This window comes from Hypomesus transpacificus, chromosome 23 (assembly GCF_021917145.1).
Source record: "Hypomesus transpacificus isolate Combined female chromosome 23, fHypTra1, whole genome shotgun sequence".
In the NCBI taxonomy this organism is placed as follows: domain Eukaryota; kingdom Metazoa; phylum Chordata; class Actinopteri; order Osmeriformes; family Osmeridae; genus Hypomesus; species Hypomesus transpacificus.
In genome coordinates, this window is record NC_061082.1 from 8,213,763 (window position 1) to 8,236,098 (window position 22,336).

The following is a 22,336-nucleotide window of genomic DNA, read 5'->3' on the forward strand; positions in this document are numbered from 1 at the left end:
TCCTACAAGGGAAAAGCGTAAACTTGAGGAGAATGCTAAACTGCTAAACTGGCAAGCAACTCCATAGAAAATGTCAGCACAAGTTTCCAAGCAACATTTATTTTGTTTCAGAAGTCAAACCATCAGTGCGGCCATTATGATGATTGCCTGAGTGATGATTATGACTATCAGTGTGTGTGCGTGTGCAGCATTATTATTATTAGAAGCAGCCATTTCCTCCAGAGGTACGCAGAGAAGTAATGAGCCAGGTCTGATCTCTTTGTTCACGCTTGCCCTACCATATATGAGGTGCCCGGCTGAAAGGAACTGTTGGGTGGTGGAAAATTGCTGCCTATTTGGAACCGCCATTTGCAAGCAAGTGCAAGAGTCACCGACGGGGTTTGTGCGTGAGGCTTTGTGTTTGCGCATGAGGCTTTGTGTTTGTGGCCACGACATGTGTTACCAGTCATTCTGTCACGGGTGCTTCACAAGTGGGGTGCTCTGAATGTGCTTCCACTCGTTCTTAATCTTTCTGCCAAAAGACAGACACTTCATTCCCCCAAAGAACGGTGGTTCTCTACATGTGCACACTGGAGAGCAGAGTATGAAAAAATATATCAAAAACAAGGTACATTAAGAAATTATCAACATACAAAATACATTGTACAATCTACCTGATGTCTGGTCAAAAGCAAAGGCATAGGGAGAGTCCGACACCCGAATGTTGGTGTTCTAATGGGTTTGAAAGACTACTGCTGCCCCCTTGTGGACATTAGCTGTGTTCAAATCAACTGAAAGACCCAAGTGAGTGAGGAAAACCAGATCAAACCACCAGGGAGAAGTACGTTTGAGCAGTTTATTTGCATGTAAAAAACAGCAGTGTTTGACATGATAGAAAGAGAACACACTGACGCCAGATATCTTCCTATTAGCTGCCCACGTCTCCATAGCAACAGTCAGCTTCTGGATGAAAGCCTGCCTGTCTCCACGGCAGCGAGGGCCAGTGTCCTTACTCCCGAGTCTCCTCCTCTGAAGTCAGCTTCTGACAACATCTAAAGGTCAACGGAATTCAATGGCACTGTGTTTGCTAAGTTTTCTAAAAAGGCTCACTTTCCGCGTACAATCTCTTAACCTCCCCCCCCCCGCCCCCACAACTAATGACAAACAGTGAGATCGTAAAAACATGAAAGGTCACAAGGGCAAACTTACCATGGCACCATGGTGACAGATCTGGGGGGAGGGGGGGGTGTGGGGTGGGGAGGGGGGTGGAGGCTGAACTGATAAAGACAGATGTTTGCATGAGTCTGGTAGTTCCTAAGGTCGTTGTACTGCAGGGAAAAACTAAAGGCCAAACTGCAGGGAGTAAGCAAATGGGCGATCACAATATGGTACATATGCAGTTACACTGTGGAACTGTTGTATTCAAACACTTTAGGGATACAAAAAGCCGACCTAAATAACTCTATTTCCGCAAGTAGACCCCTTTTCATAGAAGGACGTCATTAGTATATATAGACTATAGAAGAAAGGCCTCATTGGAAATCATTGGACATTCATTGGGTCGTACCATCTGATTAAAAGATGGGGGGGTAAAAGGGGAAAAGGTGGGCTGACAGCAGTGTTGTGCAAAATTGGCTTTCAGCACCGAAAACTATTATTGCTGGGTCCCAATTTTCTACCCTTTTTAGACTTTTCGAGTGTGAACACTTCATGAAAAGGGTTGAACATTGGGACGGATGATGTACAGGCTGAATGTTATTACACAAAACAGAATGTGTTGGAGCCACAGCAAAAGAAAGCCCAGAGGAATCCCTGACCCCCTGGCTAATGTATGTGCATGATTGTAAAAGGACTTTGTTAGCTTTGTACATCTGAATACACGTTGGTGTTTATAGATAACTCTCTCTCTCTCTAATATATTAATGTACAAAATATAGAATCTGAAATATCTGATAGGGTTTGGTGTTTGGAGTCAAAATACAAAATGCTGAAAATACAAAAAAAAAGCTTTTCATTGACATCCTCGGTTGAAAGTGTCTTCAGTTAAAGCGTGTGTGTGTTTGCAGGTAGGTGTGTGCGTGTGTATCTGTTTGTGTGGCTGGGGAAGAGTCCTGTAAACTCGCACGCCACCACACAAATCAGTGTCACTGATCAGTTGAGCCAGGAGCAGGTTGAACGTGTCCACCTACCGCCCCCTACTGGTGATAAATAGACCTGCTGCTCGGTCTCACGTCCTGTGTGGAGCTCCTTCTCATCCAGCATCAGGCCAGCTACTGATGACCTCGGTAAAGGGATGGATAGTGCTGCTTTGCTGGCTGGAGGCTAATGTACTCGTGAAATTGCAATATCTGCACCACTCCACATTGTACACTGACAACATGGACACACACTGTTTTGCACTTACACATGAATATATATATATATATATACACATAAAACAGCATGAGTGTGTTTTACATGTATACATGGTTCAGTATCTTCATGCAGGTTTTGTTTGGAGCAAAGGTGGATCTCTGTGAAAGCTGGGTGGGGTTAGGCCCTTCCGCCGTGTGGTAAACATGACCCGGGTTCTGGGGATAAGCATATTAGCACTTCATATAAGCTAATGTGTCACTGCAGGGTGACTGGACGTCTTTGGTCTCCGTAGTGAATCCAGACCCTCTAGGCCCCTCCCGCTGTTTGCCCTCGCTGAGAGAATGGGTAAGGTCTACTGTCTCCTTCACTGTGGCCAATCAATAGCTGACCTCTGCAGGCAGGGAAGGGGCTAAATGACAAGTGGGGGGCATGTGCCATTACGCACCAGGCTATTGCAGGTCCGTGAGGCTGCTCATCAAAGACTTGGCCCCCGGTCCTTTAAGTCCTGCCCCCCCCTCTCCTCTGAGTCATGCCCAGTGTCAGTGACAATCAGTGGGTGTTAACTGCTGGAAGGCCCTCCGTTTAGGAAATAGGTCATCATCTCTCCTTTCCCCTTCACCTTGACCACCCCTCGGCACTCCAGAGAGTAGTTGTAGGAGTTCAACACTTGATACAGATCAGTTGTCACCTGATGAGAGAAACCATGCTGTTGTGGTTAGCAAGCCACGAGACGAGCTGTGTGCGTGTTCGGTCTGTGTGTTCGTGTTACCTGGATCCTCTCAGGAACCCCAGTGCTGTCCATACGACTGGCCACATTGACTGTGTTGCCCCAGATGTCGTACTGTGGTTTCCTGGCTCCTATGACCCCAGCCACCACAGGCCCCATGTTCAGACCTACACGGGGTACAAACACGGTAAATACACAGTGAAAGTGGAACATGTTATTGTGCTAAACGCTTTCCTCGCTACATCTCCTCAGTTCCCCCTTCATTGATACAGTGTGAGTTACAGGCGTCTGGCTGTGAGGGATATTACTTCACAATAATCTTGATTTATGTGAAACACTTTACGCCCCGTTCTCAACCTTATCAAGCTATCTGCTATCCTGTCTGGGAAAAAAGTAACAGGTAGTTCTCCCAAATGAGGAAAAGACAAGGCCATCTATCTCACCAATCTTCATCTTGAAGTTGTTGAAGGAGTGCTCATTGATGTACTTCATCTGGTCCATAAGTCTCATGGCATAGTCAGCCAGGGCCAGGATGTGGGAGCGGCCTGCCTTGTCATAGGTGGAGTCATTCAGGCCAGACGCCGCCATGTAGGTGGAGCCAATGGTCTTGATCTTCTCCAGCTGCCGGAACTGGTCCTCGCTGATGATCTGGGTCGAGGGACGAGCACATTTCCAGAGGGGGAGGGAAAGAAACAAAAAGAAAAAAGGTGGTTTCACTTTTCAGAAGCCTCGCAACGGTCCATTTTCATCAACACGCACACACACAGAGAGACGCACGCGGCCTCACCTCGTCGAAATCTGCGATGATCTCGTTGAGCAGCCGGAGACACTCCACGCCCTCGTTGTTGGCCTCCAGCTCCACGTAGAACTCGGAGAAGTTGCTGATGGAGGCAAACATGACGGCCACGCACTCGCACGACTGGTAGTACAGCTCGTCGTTGCGGCGCTCCCGCGCCAGGAAGTGGGCGGCCACGTCCTTGGGCAGGATGTTGTGGAGGAGCCGTCGGTTGTAGGCCTGCAGCTCCTCCATCTCTTCCTTCTCCTCTGTGGCCTGAGGGGAGGGACAAAGAGGTACCAATCAGAACGTTTTCCCACCAATCCCTAATGAGGGATTTCCTTGAAAGACACACAAGTAAACGCACAGTGACACACACCTGTAGCTTCCAGAGGAAGTCGAGTCTGGCTGTTGACTCCACCTGCTGTGCGTGCAGGTAGAGTGCCAAGACAAAGACTGTGATGACCACAGGAGTCATAATCTTCAGAGGAACCTTGGGGTCCATCTCACAGCTGTCCAGCACAGATACAGACAAGGACAAGCAAAACAAGCCAGGTCAGATGATTCACTTTCAAAGAACATGACTACCCCCCTATGGTTATCATTAACATGATATGAGAGTATCCAAGACTTGATATCAAAATGAATGAACAGTTATGTCACAGAACACAAAACGCTCAGGTTGTGTTTCCTGCATTGTAAATCTCACCTTGTTGAATTGAAGTAACCACTATGCGGAGGAAACAAAAAGTTGAAAAAGTGTTAGATGGTTTCAAAGCAAAGCAAGAAAAACGACTCCATCCGAAATGAACGACACCAGACATGTCAGACTCACATGGCGTTGGCCATGACCAGCAGGTCCACGTTGTCAAAGAGGCTGACCTCAGGAACCTCCATGATGAGGATGTAGAAGAGCTCAATGAACAGCATGAGGAACAGCTTCCCTATGCTGCTGACCTGCAGGAAGACTGAACACGCCAGCAGACTGAGCAGCACGCACGAGGAGAAGTACTACGAGAGGGAGGGAGAAAGGGAGGGAGAAAGGGGATGGGAGGGAGACAGGAGGTAGAAGGAAGGAAGAAGAGAGGCAGGGAGAGAGAGAGGGAAGGAGAGAGAGGAATTCAAATAAGTACATTTCTATAAAGATGACAATAAGCAAAACTAATTGGAATATTCCTGGCTCAAAGTGCAAGTGTACAGGACTTTGTCCATGAATGTGTGAATAGTCACACACACTTCCCGACCGTACCTCCGGGAAGTTGCAGTTGATTGCGCTGTCTCCACAGAAGCCGGCGTATGAGTCCAGGGTGTAGTTGAGGCCGCGGGCGTGGCAGGCGTTGATGGTGCTGCGGCTCAGATTGAGTTGGGAGCTGATGCAGTCACGCAGGTCACTGGTGCTGCAGGTAAACTAGGGGGCACAGGTCAGGGGGTCAGGGGTCAGGACACTAAATGAAATAACAGCCCTGGATGGCAACCTAATGGACTTACCATGTTGATGAAAGCGGAAAGAAAGACCAGGATGATGGTGAAGACCCCCACCAGAGTGCTGTTGAGTCTGGACTGGACAATCCTCTTAGAGAGCGTCTGGAGAGGCACTGGGAAAAACTACCAAGAGGTGAGGGGATGGGAAGGAGGGAAAGAGGCATAGAGGGGGGGAGGAATCAAGCATATTAGTAAGACCCAGACAGCTAACAGACCCTTTTTAGGGATGAGCGGAGCTGAGTGGAAGCATACCACCAGCTCTGACGTTGACATCCCTGACAATATTCATCTCCTCCACTGAGCAAAGCAATAAGTGATGCCACTCCTCTCAAACGAGCAACAAAGGACGTCACGGCAGTGTCGGTCTCAGTGGAATATCATCAAGTATGCTCATGCATGATAATGTCGTTATAAGATTTAATTTAGGAGTCTATTCCACAGTATCACTTACTGTACAGGGTTTAGACTGCTTCCAGTGGTTTTAGAACAAAACACACCAGAACAACTGCAAAAGATGAGCTGCCAGCTACGATGATTGTTCTCTTCAAGTGGGCACGAGGGCCCGTCTTATTTCCCCGACGGCCCACGGTCAGTCAATAAAGAGAAAGCAGGAAATGTAATACCTAGAGGTCCCAGCTGGGTTCAGTAGTGCCACCATGACGCTGCTTCCTTTGAACATTCTGAACTGTCACATCAAACACGGAGAGTGTAGCCCACATCTCTTTACCTCAATCCCTACAACAGTCCATGGCTCCACAAGGATACAAACACGCACGCGCCGACACACACGTAGCTACGCATGCACACACACATAGGAGGACACCACCAGCATTCACAAAGGTGTAGCTCTGTATGTAGGTACTGTATATACCGGCTCTGTATGTATGTACTGTATATGCCGGCTCTGTATGTATGCACTGTATATGCCGGCTTTGCGTCCTGATTACTGTGGAACCTACAACATCACAGCACCTGGCATTCTCAGACAGCCACGAGCCACACTGCACCATCAGGCCAGGCCACAGAAACAGAACTGTTCTAATAGGTTTTATTACACCCACAGCTGTCATTCACTTGATTAAAATCACTCAACTGGGAAAAGAACAACAAATAAAACAAGCTAATAGGGAGTACTCACCCCGAAACAGGAGTAGACTGCAGAGACAAACATGACAACCATCAGAATGATCAGGCATGAGATGTAGAACCCCATCATCAAACTGGAGCTGAGGAGGAACAGATTAGATACATTAGATGAAGACGGATAAGATAAATGAGCTTGATAAGATGGAGAGAGAGATAGATATGGACGAGAGAGCGAGAGATGGATAGGTACAGAGAGGATGAGATATGTATAGAGAGAGGGAAAGAGAGAAAGAGATGCCAGTCATATCACTGGATTAAAAATCACATCTTGATGTTAGAGTAGACAAAGAGGCCAAATGTTTGCGCAGATCCCGACAACTCCTAGAAGCACTCCCCCCGGAGAAGATCAGAGACATTCTCCAGTACAACAGAAACAGACATGTGACAGGTAGTGACAAGGACAATAAAGAATGGGTAGGGAGAAAATGATCACGAGAAGTACAAAAAAAAAAATATATATAAGAAATTAGGAAACGAAGAAAAAGGACGGTCATTGGAATGCAGATGAACAAAGCTGGGAAGGGAGGAGGTGGAGGGGAGGACCGTAGATGGACAGAGGGCCAGGGGATCGATGAAACTCAGGGAATTGATCTCAACACGGGGAGAGGGGAGAGATAAAAGGTTCCGGAAGAAATGGTATAACAAAAGAACGATAACAGGATCAATGCAACGACAGAGAGCTCGACGGAGGAAGCGAGCATGAGGAATGGAGGAGCGGACGGAGGAGAGAGGGAGAGGAAGAGATGGTGCGCGAGAGACTGAAGGAGCAAAGAGAGGCAGGGGGAGAGAGAGGGAGAGGGAGAGACGCAGGAAGGAGAAAGAGACGAGAAAATGAGAACAACATAGTTGAAGGGATATAGTGAGGCTGAGAGGTGGAGTGGGACAGTCTTGATGGGATATCTCGGGTGTTTCAACCCCTGCTTCTTGCTCGTCTCTGAGGTAGGCAGCTTAGGGTTCGCAAGGTGAACTCGAGGACTTACTGTGGTACTATGACGATCTGGATGAAGCAAATGAAGAGGAAGACGAGAGAGGCACAGGCAACATACGCCCCAAACCTGGAGTCCACCTGTTTGGAGTACTGGACAGGAAAGGATTGTTAATAAAGAAATGAAAAGTCAAGCTCTCAACCCAAACACACACAAACACTGTCTACTAACAGCCTGTTAAATCAAGTTATGTCAGTCTAACTATATTATTGTCAAAATAGCTCCAAGAAATGATCTACAAATGGAATACTGAAACAAACCACATGCAAATAAAATTCATCTAATGTAACTAAGGCCACAATAAAAGTAGGGACAAACTGTCATCCAGACATTCAGGCTTTCTGCCTGCCTAAAGTGAGCACTGAGGGGGTGAATAATTGTCTGCCATGGTGCCCAGGTAATCGAGGGAAACAAAGGCAGCCATTATCTCACCCACAAAGGTGCGGGGGCCGCCTGAGAGCCAGCCTGAGAGGCCTTCTGCTCTGCTGTAAGTAGCACTAGGCAGCCCATTTACAATCCCATAGCAGGAAAGGAGAAGAAAGAGAGAGAGCGGGGAGAGGGCAGCGAGAGAGATGAGGTGGGCCAGGTGAAAACAGGTCTTTGCTTCACCTCCCTCGCCCCTTTGTCAACTCCTCTGTCCTCCTTTCATCTCGCTCCTCTCAGCCTCTCGCTCCTCCCTCCTCTTCCCCCTCTGTCTCCCTCTCCCCCTGCTTCTATCTCTGTCTCTCCCCCCTCTCTCTCTCTCTCTCTCTCTCTCTCTCTCTCTCTCTCTCTCTCTTGCTCTCCCTTCACTCCCTGCTTTGACAGGCCTCCCATTGGCACGGTGTTAGACCTGCGAGTTCAACTTGTTCTGAAAGCTGTTTGTGTGTGTGTGTGTTTGTGTGTAGGGGGGGGGGATTACTTGTCACGAGCAATTATTTAAGCCCCTTTTAGCAGGACGGGAGGGGCGAAAACATCGAATCCCAGGCTACCTTCTTTTCCAGATCAGGTTCTCGGAAGGTGAGCAGGAACTTGGTGACGTGTTCGGAGCGCAGGCGGTCGATGCTCCTGGCATCGATGGCTCGGCCCAGGAACTCATCCACCTCGTCCTCTGGGTTCAGGTTCTCCTGGGTGTTTCTGAAAATGAAATGTCTAGATAACACAAGACGAGACCCTTTGTTGTTGTTCTGAGGGCTGGCTGTCAGCTCATGCCCTAGCTCTGCGTCGCTACGGCTACCTCCCAGCACCGCCACCAGCAAACCCCAAACCAGCGTGGAAAGCAAGCAGTGAGATTGACAGAAAGGCCAATCATTGGAGGCCAATCATTGGATCGATTGGATTTCAAGGACCTGTCTTTGAATCAGGGTACAATTGTGACAATTTGAGGAGTGTGATTTGGCCTAATGTCAGTGGATTAGGAGATATGTGCTAATTAGCTGACTATTGTGATCTGAGGGGTCACAGTAATAACAGAGCAGAGGATGTTACTCACTTGTCCTTGGGATCTTCAAAGCCCTGAAACAGAGGAGAGAAACAAAAGACAACTCCTATCAGAAGTGGGGCCATTCAGATAAACCTCACCCAGCCAACAGCCATAGAGAAAGACAGCAACAAGGCATGAAGTACAGGAATGTGCTGAATGTGAAATGTTGCTGGCGTTTGGAACAGCGGCAAACCGTCTCCACAGCTGGGAGCTAAAAATGGAACGTACGTCAAGCAGACGCGAGATTGGCATCTTCTCTCCTCCGTCTCTCAACCACCAAAAACGGCGTTGAAAAGAAAGACGGGCATACCTCGATCTCCCTGAGGCCTCCTTCTCTCTTTCTTTAACTTCCTATAGCTCTCCTTCTTTCGGAGTCATCAGAATCACCTGGATGTCTGTCAGGGGGCGGTGGTGTTTAGCACACTGGTGTTTTTACTCACATCCCATTCTGTTTACGGCACATCAGGTGAAATGAACGGTGGACCAATGTTGGCCAATAGCTCCCTCTGTTGGACATGTGTAGCAACAGGCTAAGAGAGAGCCAAGCCAGGTCTGGTAACACTCGACAGACAAAGACACCATTTGTAGACCGATGGACAAAAACAGGAAGTGGAAGGGAGACACTCTATCATTGTAATCAACATCAACTGAAGATCAGTTGTTGTTTTGTTTTTGGCACAAACAAAGCACAGGCAAATAAGAGATTGGACACAGCAGGATGTGCAATGAGTCTGTGGTCTGGACACACTGGGCTTGCCTACAATAGGAAGCCTTGTAAACGAAGCTAAGGTACCCGAGTGTGTATAACGGTGTTGGGGTTAGAACACAGGGAGAATACAGTCAGTGTTTTGGGGAGGGGGGGGGGGTTTATGTGAAATATGAGAGCTGTGATTAATAGCATGGGAGGCCTGGCGGCCAGAAAGCCACTGGACAGCCTCATAAGTCATCTCTCCTCTGCTGCCCTTCAGTCGGCCTGCAGTGTGGAGGACAGGGGCAAGAGGGAATTTCTATCACTCCCTTCCTTTTACACACAGTCTCTCTCATGCCCTCGCTCGCTCTATCTTTGCTCTTTCCGTATCCGTGTGATTTATGAGAAGTGCAGGGGGGGTGGAGAGAGAGAGAGAGAGAGAGAGAGAGAGAGAGGAGGGGGGGAGGAGGAAGCGGGAGAAATTGGAGAAAGATACGGAGGGTATGAGACGAAGAAAGCTCGGAAACATCACTGAGTTCATGTCGGCGGAGGCAGTGACTGGTTGAGGAGGAAGAGAGCAAGAGAGGAGGGCTCGAGAGGCGTCCAGCCATGTGTGGTATCACTGTGATTCCCTTTGCAACAGAGAGGCTGGGTCTCCTGAAAGAGGTGTGATACACAGACGGCCACCTATTCATCAATGAACACCGACAGACTGATAAACGCAGCGAGAGAAAGAGAGGGAAAAAGGAATTCATAATCCCAGAGAGAAAGAGGGAGAGAGGGAGGGAGAAAATACCATTCTCAGAAAAGTAAACAATAGAATCCTTGGTGTGCGTGTGCGTGCGCATGTGCATGAGTCACTGATGGTAGGATTGATTTAGCACAGTCGGAGGCCTCAGGGAGGAGAAAGTAAACACTTGATACGGTCACAGCAGCCCTGTCAACGATACGCCGACATTGTTCCCATTTCCATACTCCTACAAACTCCTCCTGGGTCTTGGAGGACATGTATTTATCCCAAATGAGGCCGTAGTGACTGAATGTTTTGGCTTTGTTCATCTTCGTTGCCCGTGGATGACAGGGTGTGGTACGGTGGCCCTTAGGGGCCCCTCTTTGCTGGGCGGGGAGAAGTGGCGCATGCATACCCCAGGCCCCCGGTTCCCAAGCCCCCACTTGGAGCTACTGAGAAGAGAACAGGTTCTTCCCAAAGAGCTCTTACCAATGATGTTACCACCGGGTGTTTATTATAATATTGTGTTCATTTAGCAGATGCTTTGTTGTTAACTATCCCTGCAAAATACAGACTCTCAGGTCGATGTTGCAAATGTCACATTGCTAGAATCATGTTAGCTTGCTAGAGGCACTGGCCCTGAAGCTGTTTGTTGTTCTCCAAATGGCAAAAGCAGCACACATCCACACATGACCGACCAACCTTGAGATGCTATTGTACCAGGTTGACACACGCACACACACAGACACAGACACACGCGTACACTAACTGACACACATATACAGACACAAATGAACACACGCATATGTTGTTTCGGAGTGATGGGGGACCAATCCCAGATGCTCACCATCCTCCTCATGTCCTTGGAGACCTGGTTGCCGCCCAGGTGGTTGTAGAAGGGTCGTTCGGTCCAGTGGCCTGTGTTGTGGGTGACTGAGTTTGTCCGCTGACGGTTCATCTTTGCTATCATGGCCTTCTCTTCTTTCTGTCAGCGGGAGATAACACAGTTATTTCTGTGTTACAATTGACACAGCAACCTGGAAATACTTCCTCACATGAGCATGTACTGCAGAGTATATGAGGTGCAGTTGTTTTGACAGAGCTGGACTGGACATTTTCAAAAGCTGCAGTTCCCATTCAGCTTATCGATCATGGTAAATCAGCCACACCTTAGGTAGTATTCCAGGTGTGAACATGCTAGAGATACAGTATACAGTGTCCTTTTGAACAGGCTCATGGTAGGAGTTAGACAGTAACTGATCTGGGATGGAATCAGCAGAACTAAAGGCTCGGAGGGTATCGTGTGTCACAAATATATGTGAGGAGTGTAACAGCAACCTTGTCCCATATTCAGCGCTCACCAACAGAGACCGTCCTGTGTAACATGAGATACTTGGGACCGAGTTCCCATGACGCCTGTGACATGACCAGAGGACACTGATGGAGGCATCACACATGTAAACAAGCACTACCCCCAACCGCTGGATGAGGTGAGCTCACACTCCACATATTTAAGGAATACGTCATCTTTCTGTTTACAAATGCAACCATTAGAAATGCGTTCGACATTTTTATCTTGAAATATGGGAGCATTAGAGATAGCAGTGTAAACGTTCAAATGAAATGGTGTGCGAGAGCACAAATCAGGATTTTGGGGGCTTAAAAAAGCAGCTGGTTTCGTTCTAAAACCAAATCCTGGCCCCGACACAGAGGGGATGAAAGCTCCGGAACGTACGCGCTTCTGGCTGCAGCCCACGATGAGGTAGGTTTCTATGTTGTGCTTCTTCAGGTAGACGTTCCTCTCTCCCCCAGCGCCTGGTTCCACGTCATAGTCTCCATTCAGGTAGTTCAGCGTGGCCTTGGTGATGTGAATACGCCTGGCAACACACAAACACACACACACAGGATGAGTACGGTAGATGCACAGTACCTTAGAGTCACGGCTTGACCAACCGTGTGTAATGTGCCCTGATTGGATGTGCTTACCCTGCCTTGCCCCCTGCCTCCATGTGATTGGCAAGCGTGACATCATTGGACCAGACGTCAAACTGCCACTTCCTGAGTCCCAGCACACCACAGTGGACCCTGCCGCTGTGGATGCCCACCCGCATGTTCACGTTGACCCCCGTGACCTCTCGCACCAGCCTGCAACACAGGCGCGCACACACACATTGAAGAAATGGCAAGAATTGACTTTTGACTTCATCATTTCACTATTTACGTCCCACTTTTCCTCCAACGACATTCTATACAGTAAAAGCAGGCTGGGACGCACTATGTCACCGTTCTCTCTGACTGAGCGTCGTAAACTCAGACTTGAAGAGAGATCTGTGTGTGAGACAGTGTGTGTGAGACAGTGTGTGTGAGAGAGTGTGTGTGAGACAGTGTGTGTGAGACAGTGTGTGTGAGACAGTGTATGTGAGAGAGTGTGTGTGAGACAGTGTGTGTGAGAGAGTGTGTGTGAGACAGTGTGTGTGAGACAGTGTGTGTGAGACAGTGTGTGAGTGATGTTTTTTTTTTTTTTTTTTTTTGAGTCACATACTTAGGCCATGCTGTAAGCACATTAATCTGACAAGTGTATCTGAGAGCCGTTGTAAGTGAAAACCCCCTCAGGGTCAGCTCTGTATGGACTGTGTGAGTGCTGGGACAACAAGTCTGGCTCTTCTGTCTATCATATGATCTAGCCACACGCTCAGTAAGGCTGTGCCGCAGGCTGTTAGAATTCATATCCGAGCACATACAGGCACAAAGACGCACGCGCACACACGCGCGTTGCCTCTCCCTGCTGACACAACCAACTTGGCCAGCCAGAGCTTATCAGGGCGACCAGGAAAAACACATTATTCACACTTCATTAATATCTCAAGATTGCACTGAACAAGTCCCATATCTCAGCAGCCAGCAATCAAAATGCGTATTTACAAACAAATACAGCACGAAAAGAACCCGGGAGAGGAGACTAATCACGCTGACCGTCCTGGTACACCCAGGACAGGACTCATCACCAACCATGTAACGACACAAATTAGGCTAAGTGCCTCTTTAGGGGTTGGATACAGCGTGAACCCTTCATGTGAAATGAATCACTGTTAGGGCTGGAGCGTTTCAACACAAACACACACACAGACACAGACACACGGGCACCGTCGTGTCTGGTCCTAAGAACAGCAGGGGACACTGTTAGCAGATCCGCTCCAATACAGACTGTACCATCTAACCTGATTGAATGACTGAAAGCTCTCCACACGTTTACGATTAACCTTGATAGACAAGTGGATTAGCTCGATTACAACCACGCCAAAGTTATTCATTTGTGCCTAAACCACAGAGGTTTGGATCAATAAGCGCCCTATAAAGAATTGCTGGCAGCTACATTGTATGAGAGTGGGTGAAGTTAACCCATGATCGCCTCTGATAGACAGATGGGTCATCCAATCACCTGCCAAATTGTTATTGAAAGTGCCTGAACTTTTCCAAACAGTTTCCACGGACAACTTCCCAGATGGATATGTGTAACAAACTATCTGGTGTTCAGGTTGGTTAACAATACATCCAGCCATCGTTCTCCTGCCTCAGTGAATACTTGTGTCCACGGTGTCCATCCTGTCAGCGTGGACAAGCTAGACAAAGCTCTGCAATGTTTTCAAAACCTATGGGGTTAGTAAAGACCATATCACTTCTTTTCGGACAAGCCCATCCAATTTTCGGAAAGACTTTGTGAACAACGGTTTACGTGTGAGTCAAGCTACTTTAACGCAAATATTTGGAATGTGCCGAATCTTATCAGCACCATAGAAAAGCTCTTGGATCAGCAGCAGTCAGAGCATGTACAAACACAGCATGCATTAGCAAGAACCGGCGACGAAATGCGTCGTCTCATTTCCTTGTTGAGAGGCAGTCCTGTCAACCCTTCGCTCAATGTTGACAGGTATGTCGAGTGGCCCGCCAAGCATTTCAAGCGATGCCGCTTTGCTACTGGAGCAAGCCAGACCAAAAGGCCGTATTCATTTATTTATATACTGTCCACTGTCCTTACGAGTCGCCCTCCTTCTGGGGGGAGGGATAGGCATGAAACTATGGGGTGTACATCGCGTCATGTAGACAACCTGCTGCTTAAAAACATTTGCCATTACTAACAAGGTTAGAGGCGAGCGATTGTCTTTTTTTCTTTGTGGCAGACAGGTTCCAAAATTCGATTAGTATTGAGACAGGGCTGGTTATGGTGTGGGGAAGAGAGGGCCAGATGTTCCGAGCTCCTTGTTTGGACACGTCCTTTATCATTTCCTTGTATATCTCTCCTCCTGTTGGTCCCCTTTGTCGCGGGCTGTTTCTGTGCGCGCGTGCGTGTGTGAGTGTGTGGAGCGTGCGCGCGAGCCTGTGTGATACTCACGAGATGGCCTCGATCATGTCCACGCCCATCTCCACACAGCAGTGGCCGTGGTCAGCCCGGGGCTCTGGCAGGCCAGACACACAGTAGTAGCAGTCTCCCAGGATCTTGATACGCAGACAGTGGTTCTCCTGAGGTGGGTGACACGCACACACACACACACACACACACACAAACACATTTTCAAGCCCTTCTCTGAACAGCACCTCGCAGGGTTGCTGTGCCCCCCCCCTGAGGGGATCATGAAACGACAAGGTCCTTATTGTGAAACTCGAAAACCTTCGACAGATCAATGAATTTATTCGAGCTTCCAACTGCGGTAGTGGCTTCCCAACTACAAGGGATTGGGATGAGGACGACAATGTGTGTTGTCTGTGTGAGTTAGTGTGAGTGTGGGAGGTGAAGGGGGGGGGGGTTGTTTGTGAGTGTGTGTCCGAGGCTGGGCACAGGACTGTACCAGGCTGGTGTCTCATGATACCCACCTGAATATCTCCCCAGCACATGGTTCTGGTTGAATACAATCCTCCCCATTGTTGAGCAATAGAAAGTGTGTGTGTGTGTTTGTGCACTTGGCTGCATGCACTAAGTTGCATGCGGGTGTGTATAAAACTGAGCTGGCGCATTTGCAACATTCATTTGTCCTTCTGATTGATGGAACACATGAATGGGATTATATCGACGTGAGTGTTAAACACTGTGCTGAAACCTTGAGGTGGGGTGGGGAAAGTGTGCATGCATGAGGGAGTGATTGTATTGTATGAATCCATTTTCTTTTATGGTGGGTAGGGGGAAAATATGTGGACATACGGTATGCTTGTCTTTTGGAGCACCGTACTTGTGTACAATTCTATTCAACATCGTATTAACTGATTCACTGACACAGCTCTCAACCTCACCCATGACCCATAACCCAAAGCCTCCAAACCTAACCTGGTGTGTGTGAGGTGCAAGTGTAAGGGGGAGCAGTCTCTCACCGCCGCCAGCTTGTCGAAGCGAGCAAACAGCTCGTTGAGCGTCATCACCAGCTCCTGGGCGGTACACTGAGAGGCCAGGCTGGTGAACCCCTCAATGTCAGCAAACAGGATGCTGGTTGTGCGTCACAAAGAGAGAGAGACAGAGAGAGAGAGAGACAGAGAGAGAGAGAGACAGAGAGAGAGAGAGAGAGAGAGAGAGAGAGAGAGAGAGAGAGAGAGAGAGAGAGAGAGAGAGAGAGAGAGAGAGAGAGAGAGAGAACAAATGGGACGGGTCAATAAAGCGATGCATTCGGTGCCTCAGCTGACACGATTTTTACCAGGCAGTCAAGCTGTTGGGTGCATTGACCATTGTCTCCTTCGGTAAAGCAGCTGTCACAATCCCAGAAACTCGCATCAGATAGTGCTGTTGTTTTCCCTTGTTAGACTTGACAGCCAACCTTGGGAACCTTGGGAACCATGGCAACCGCTGAAGCCATTGACAGGGGTGCCAGGGTGCGCCTGGTCCATTTAGAACAGCATGAGAAAAGTAGACCGCCCACAGGAACAATCATCTCCACAGTCAGAGTATGGCACTCGTGTGACATTGATGTCTGAACTCCAACTCCACAGCAGGCCAAACCAGCTCTGGATCAGACAGGGCAAGCCTTTTTATGTGAAAGGACTAAAGGGTGACAGAGTGAGAGAGAGAGGGCCACAGAATGTGTGTGTCGATGAACGTGCGCTTCGGATTGTGCAAGTGTGTGTGTGTGTGCGTGGAAACGTGTGCGTGTGTACGTGTGTGCCTGTTCACTCTGAAACTCCCGAGTCAAGTCACCTTCCCTGGGAACAAGGTAACTGATATGTCAGTCTTTTGTAACATGCCTCTGGGTGCACACATTCATCTCACCACAACAGTGTGGATGATCTCATCCAGTGAAAGGGTTTCACTCCTCAGCATCACCCAGCCACAATAGGGCAGAGAGATGGGCAGCTCTCCTGTATTAGCAGAGTGGTGGGAGAGTCAGACTGCTCTGACATGCGGGCCCCACAGCTTCGCTGCTCTTTAAATGGTTCTCCGGAGTCATGTGACCCGCGCTCGACGATGTCGTGCCACTCCTTTGTAGCCGGCAGGCTGTAGTTCTGAGATTGAAATTGTTCGATTGGGTAAGAAAATAGGAAAGCGAGTTAGCGAGTCACAAAGAAGGACAGGAAGAGACACGGAGTAGAGGAGGCTGTGAGAAGGAGACCAGGACGGATGGAGGACCAAAAAGCCGATGCGGGACATGGTGATAGAGGGTAGGAAAGAGTGAGGGGGGGGAGCGGAGCGGAGAGGGAGAGAGCTGCTCCGAAAGCAAAACAGGCTCACATGAGTCTCACAGGGTGTCGAGAGAGACCCGAGGGCCGACTGGGAGAAGACGCATGGCCAGGAGAGGTGTCTGCAGTGGTCTGGAAATAGAGCTGTGCACACAAAGGGGACAGACACGGCCTGGCCCTGCTCGTTCCACACCCTGATAAAGAGCCATTGTGGAGCAGCACCTGCAGGGGCAGCACCAATCACAGGGCAGCACCTACAGGGGCAGCACCAATCACAGGGCCAGGGGGTACCAATGGTCACTGTGTGGCATAGACCAAGAGTGCCTCTGCACTTTAGGCTCTCCAGTCATCTGAGGGAGGGAGCTTGATTTGAATCTAGAATCCTAACAAGCCTAAACCTCGACACACCTCGAGCGACATTCTTTGAAATAAGCGAACGTCTCTGAAGAACTGATTGGACCCTTTTTGACGTGTGTTAGATTTCACTTCGCAGGACTCGGAGGGGATTCGACTTCCACTAGGCTCTTCATAGCAGGCACACACAATAAAGCACCTCTTAAATCCTTCCGTATTAGACCTCAGTGCCCGGACTCCCTGGTCGCCCGTGGCAGCAGCCTCAGCATCCCTGCCTGCCAGCCCCCCAGACCTGTTGTCATGACCACAGATTGACGGTGATTAGGATAATTACGGTGGTGGCTTTGAGAGGGGGAGAAGGGGGGTGGTGGGGGTGGTGGCGGTGTGAGGAGGGGTTGCTAGTGTTGAGCAGGCTTCTGTCCCGGTGCTCCAGGTGCGTATGGGGGAAACAATCTGCATGACCTTTCCAGCTCGATAGTCATTTTTGCTCCATAAGATACCGTTAGCGTTTCAGTCTCTTTATTTTATATAGGATATACCGTTCCACCTGGTCCTACTACTATATCCAGCAAAGAAACCAGATCCGCATGGAGTCTTAGTGGGCCGACTAGCTGACTGATTGAAAGGTCATATCAGGGGACTAAGGTAACGTCCAGTCCAGCCTGCTCACGCTGATCCCGGATTGGCCTGCAGGCAGGCACAGGGGTACGCCAGACCGCTTCACTGCAACTCAGATTATCAGATGGTTTATGACAGGGGCACCGTGGAAGCTATTTATGGTGCCAAATATAATCCCTGTGCCTCCCACGACCATGGGATTAACAGCCGCACAAATATCAGGAAGCAGAGGGTTCTTCTGGAGAGGGGGCTTGAGACAGAGGGAGGAGGGTGGGTAGACACCAGGCTAATGGCAAGAGCTTTGTCAGGTTTCTAAAACCTGTAAAATGGTTACTTAGGTGATGACTCACCAGAATGTAGAAGCACGACTTGAGATGGTGATTTGTTTTTCTGTCTGGCAAGGATCTTCGAGGCCTGCGGCTCACCGTCCCTGGCTGGTGAAGAGACACTGCTCACACGAGGAGCCGTATCTTAAGCACGCGTTTGAATCCCCCATCCATCAGAAAGAAATCTCCATCCAACCTTTCTTATTTTTGCTCACTTACCAAATCAACTAATAACCAGCGGCTCTCTACAAACGCATGTTACAAATTCTAGGGAATTAGGAACTGTGCTGGGATTAGGAATTGTGCTGGTTTGGTTGAGATTTGCTTCGATAAAACGAAATATTTGCAATTCTTGTCAATGATATGCTATTAACGTTGTTAACATTACAAATACGACCTGAGATCACAAAACAGCTTCGAGCCATTGCTACATCCGAACCTCTTTGAAACAGAAGGAGACTGACAACACAAACTTGTCCGAGGGTTCTCAAGGCGTACAGGAGCTAAAATTGCATTGTCCCCTCTTTCAAGTGTTGGATTTAAAGTCTGTGGTTATTGTCCCTGGAGGAAAGGACCTTCACTATGTCAACAATAAGACACAGGAATAATAAACCTTTGGACAAGAGACCCTGAGGCTGGAGCTGGGAGTTTCAGGATGAAATGTCTGACTCCAGGAAGCGTTTGCTCGGCAAGTTGTTTAAGTTGTTAGTGAGCCGCATATTTCACTAGCTGAGCCCCAACACAGCTACACGCAAGTACACACACATAAACACACACATACAGTATATTCACACACACAAACACACACACACACAAAAATACACATTAAAACACACAAACACTCCAATATCCCCAGGGGAAAGAGAGTGAGGAGAAGCACACTTCCTGCTTATATAGCACAACCCCCAGAATCCGTTCCGGGTCAGCGCTCAGCCGAATCAAAGGCCTGCTGCGCTGGCATGGTCTGACCCCATGAACCCCTGTCCCTCAGAGCTGGCACTGCCACAAAACGCCAGGCCTTTCATCTCTCCGCCGCTTTACCTCCCAGCACTGTTGTTGGCCTGCTCAACCCTGCATGCATATCCCCTTTCCCTCAAACTCCCTCTCCCTCTCCCTCTCCCTCTCCCTCTCCCTCTCCCTCTCCCTCTCCCTCTCCCTCTCCCTCTCCCTCTCCCTCTCTCCATCTCTACCTCTCTCTACATCTCTCTACCTCTCTCTACCTCTCTCTCTCCTTCCCTCCCTCTCCCTCTCTCCCTCTCTCCCTCTCAAGCTTACTACTTTCCTTTGCGGTGTCCTCTCCTTCTCCTCCCGTCTCTCCTCCTTCCATGTCCCCTGGCATGTCACACAAGGACTCGGCCCCCTCGTCTGGCAGTGCATCAGGCCGTCCAGCCGCCTCCCGTGTTTGTCCCTGTTGTGCTCAGCCTGTCAGCGCTAAACCCATGAGTACGGTGTCTGGCTGGTTGTCAGATTACATCACCTTACATTTCCTTCCTCTCCGTCGCCTGTCACGCACCTCCATAGGAAACTAGTGATAAAACACCTTGAAAAGATCCATACAGTACATGACTCATAAAGGACTATTCATTCAAAGGTCAATATGAAGTACATTAAACTATTGACCATGAAACATTGGCTTGCTTTCCTGACACAGGACCGCAGAGGGTCCGGTGGAGGACGCGGGATCCTGAAACAGCTCCCGTCCGTCTCTGGAGAAAAACCTCTCTCCGGCACGGAGGCAGAAAGGACTGGAGCGTCTGCTGTCCTGTGTGCTGCAGTACTAAGCTGCTGACCACGAACAGGGGGACATGACAGCACTGCCTCCATCAGCCCCAGCAGGGGCTTATGTAAGCCTCTGAGAGGCCAGGACTGGGAACTGCAGTGCAGACAGCAATCTGACACAACTGCAGAACTGCTCATCTGCTGTGCGTGCTCGTGTGTGTGCGCGTCTGCAAAAAATATGACTAAATGTGTGTGTGTGTGTGTGTGAGAGTGTGTGTTTAAATGTGACTTTAGCGATGGAGCACGGGGGGGGGGTCAACAGTGGTTCACTCAAACCAAGGAGCTCTGTCTTCCTTTGTAGCATATAAATACTGCTATTAGCGGAGACCGCATCCAAACGGACCCAAATAACACCCTACTGCTAGCTTGCATAACTGTGTCTGCTGTGGAATGGGACATTTTGGCCTAATTGCTGGAAGCCACAGGGAGGACACAAACAGGAAGGCAGGTCCTGACAGAGAGAGAGAGAGAGGCGGCCCCAGGAGTACAGGGGGACCGGGGGCTGGGGCCACTACACGGTTGGTGGCAGGCAGAGAGGGATCGGAAGCCAGGGCCTGGGAGCTGGAGGCTAGGGACTGTCACCTGGGAGAGCTGGTGACTGAGACTTCAGGATTGAGACTACCTTTCTAGCGTTTTCGCCATCTCTCCGTCTTCCTCTGTCAATCAGACTCCCCCGGCGGCAGCGGTCCGTTCCTGTTGCCCGTCTGCGGCTCAGATGGGCCCAATTAGCAGTGGTGGCGTGCCCTCTGCCGCGGGCCTCCCGTTAGCAGGGCATTAGCCGCACAGTCAGCCAAGCCGACTGGGCAGCGACACTAATGAAACCAGCTGAGAGGTCTGCACAAGATGGGGGGGGGGGGGGGGGACTGCTGCTCCACCAGCCAGCCAGTCAGAACCCGGCGTCAGCCCGAATGAGAAACAGATAAACACACGGTGGGATCAATCACTCCAATCTATGGCTGTGCTTTTCAACACGATCCGGGGAGGGATCGTTGATCATATTTATAGAACAGCTGCATCCCAGGTGAAGGTCTCTTCTCCCTCTGGGTTTCATACAGACAGTACCCCCCCCCCCCCCCCCCCCCCCGACACATCTGTGCTGCACGTTCCTCATGGCCCAGACACCGCCACCCGAGAAGTGGAGGAACCGTGGTCACACTGTGTACGGGTGACCACTGTCAACCACCGACACAATGCAACCCTTAGGTGCTGGAACAAGCAGAAAGGAACTGTGCCGTTCTGTGTGGTGGAAGAAATCATGGCTATCTTGTGTGCTTATGTTAATCACAATCAGTAGGTCAGCTAATTGCCTTCATGTCTTCTCTCTTGTTATTCATATGCATGCCTGCTATGACCTATATTATGTTCTGAGGAGAGTCATAGGTAGTCTCCGCCTGACTGACCAATGGACACCTGCTGGTTGTAGGTTTCATGCTTCAGAAAGACTTCATTACCCGCACTGCAGATTGCTTAATACTTCCAAACGCACAACCAGATTGAAAACATTTCCTGCGGAGACGTCTTCTCATCTCTTATGGAGAGGGTAGGGTCGAGAGAGGGGCTGACCGAGCCCAGAATGGAGGTCTCAGCACGCACACACATTCAGCAGCAGTGGCCTGCTGGAAGGCTGTGGGATGGATGTTCAAAACAACAGTTTGGGGGCAAGTCCTGGATGTGGCCTCTGTTTGTCTCCATCTCTGCCCCCGTCCAGCCCCCCTCCCCTGGTGACAGTTGGCTGTACCTCACATTGTCGTGCTTCTGGATGTAGATCTTGTGAAACATCATGTCCTCTTGTTTGACGTTAATGTCGGCTTTCATCTCCATGGCAACGTGGCGGGGAAGCACCGAGAGCAGGAGGCGTTCCTGCGGAGAGAGAGAGAGAGAGAGAGAGAGAGAGAGAGAGAGAGAGAGAGAGAGAGAGAGGGGGGGGGAGGGAATCAGAAAGAGAGGGGAGGAGGGGTGGAGAGCAATAGTGATGGAGACAGAGATGTATAAGACAAAAAAAGAAGTAGAGGGGAGAGTGAAGGAGAGTAGGAGTTAGAGAGACAGTAAAAATGAAAGGGTTGATTTTGGCCATGACAAAGTGGGGGGTGGGGCGGACAGGGGTAATTGAGTTGTCAGCCGCACACTCTGCCTCGCTCTAGCCGTCCTCGCCCTCCTCCCCTCTCAGCCCTCATCCATACATCTCTGGACCGTGTCCGCCCATGCATGGAGGTCCCGCTGAGCGATGTCATCACTAAGTGACGAGCATGAGCCAGCCTCTGATGTCATTTCCATG

At 49.5% G+C, this 22,336-nt stretch overlaps 1 protein-coding gene across 2 annotated transcripts in view; it reads right to left on the reverse strand.

Annotated features, from left to right (window-relative positions):
- Window positions 1-1,763: 1,763 nt before the first annotated feature.
- adcy5 (adenylate cyclase 5) overlaps window positions 1,764-22,336 on the reverse strand; it is a 43,453-nt gene continuing 22,880 nt past the window's right edge. Inside the window, exons 3-21 of one of the 2 annotated variants that reach the window (XM_047047837.1) lie at window positions 21,800-21,921; window positions 15,692-15,803; window positions 14,721-14,848; window positions 12,317-12,475; window positions 12,066-12,207; window positions 11,178-11,315; window positions 8,922-8,944; window positions 8,422-8,566; window positions 7,445-7,542; window positions 6,457-6,544; window positions 5,325-5,441; window positions 5,086-5,244; window positions 4,672-4,847; window positions 4,546-4,566; window positions 4,216-4,348; window positions 3,849-4,112; window positions 3,505-3,709; window positions 3,104-3,228; window positions 1,764-3,022 (exon numbers count right to left, since the gene is read on the reverse strand). In XM_047047837.1, coding sequence (XP_046903793.1) covers window positions 2,894-3,022; window positions 3,104-3,228; window positions 3,505-3,709; window positions 3,849-4,112; window positions 4,216-4,348; window positions 4,546-4,566; window positions 4,672-4,847; window positions 5,086-5,244; window positions 5,325-5,441; window positions 6,457-6,544; window positions 7,445-7,542; window positions 8,422-8,566; window positions 8,922-8,944; window positions 11,178-11,315; window positions 12,066-12,207; window positions 12,317-12,475; window positions 14,721-14,848; window positions 15,692-15,803; window positions 21,800-21,921 — 2,484 coding nt within the window. In that variant the 3' untranslated portion in view covers window positions 1,764-2,893. Of the gene's footprint in view, window positions 3,023-3,103; window positions 3,229-3,504; window positions 3,710-3,848; window positions 4,113-4,215; window positions 4,349-4,545; window positions 4,567-4,671; window positions 4,848-5,085; window positions 5,245-5,324; window positions 5,442-6,456; window positions 6,545-7,444; window positions 7,543-8,421; window positions 8,582-8,921; window positions 8,945-11,177; window positions 11,316-12,065; window positions 12,208-12,316; window positions 12,476-14,720; window positions 14,849-15,691; window positions 15,804-21,799; window positions 21,922-22,336 lie in introns of both variants that reach the window. The other variant, XM_047047836.1, reaches the window with a different exon arrangement.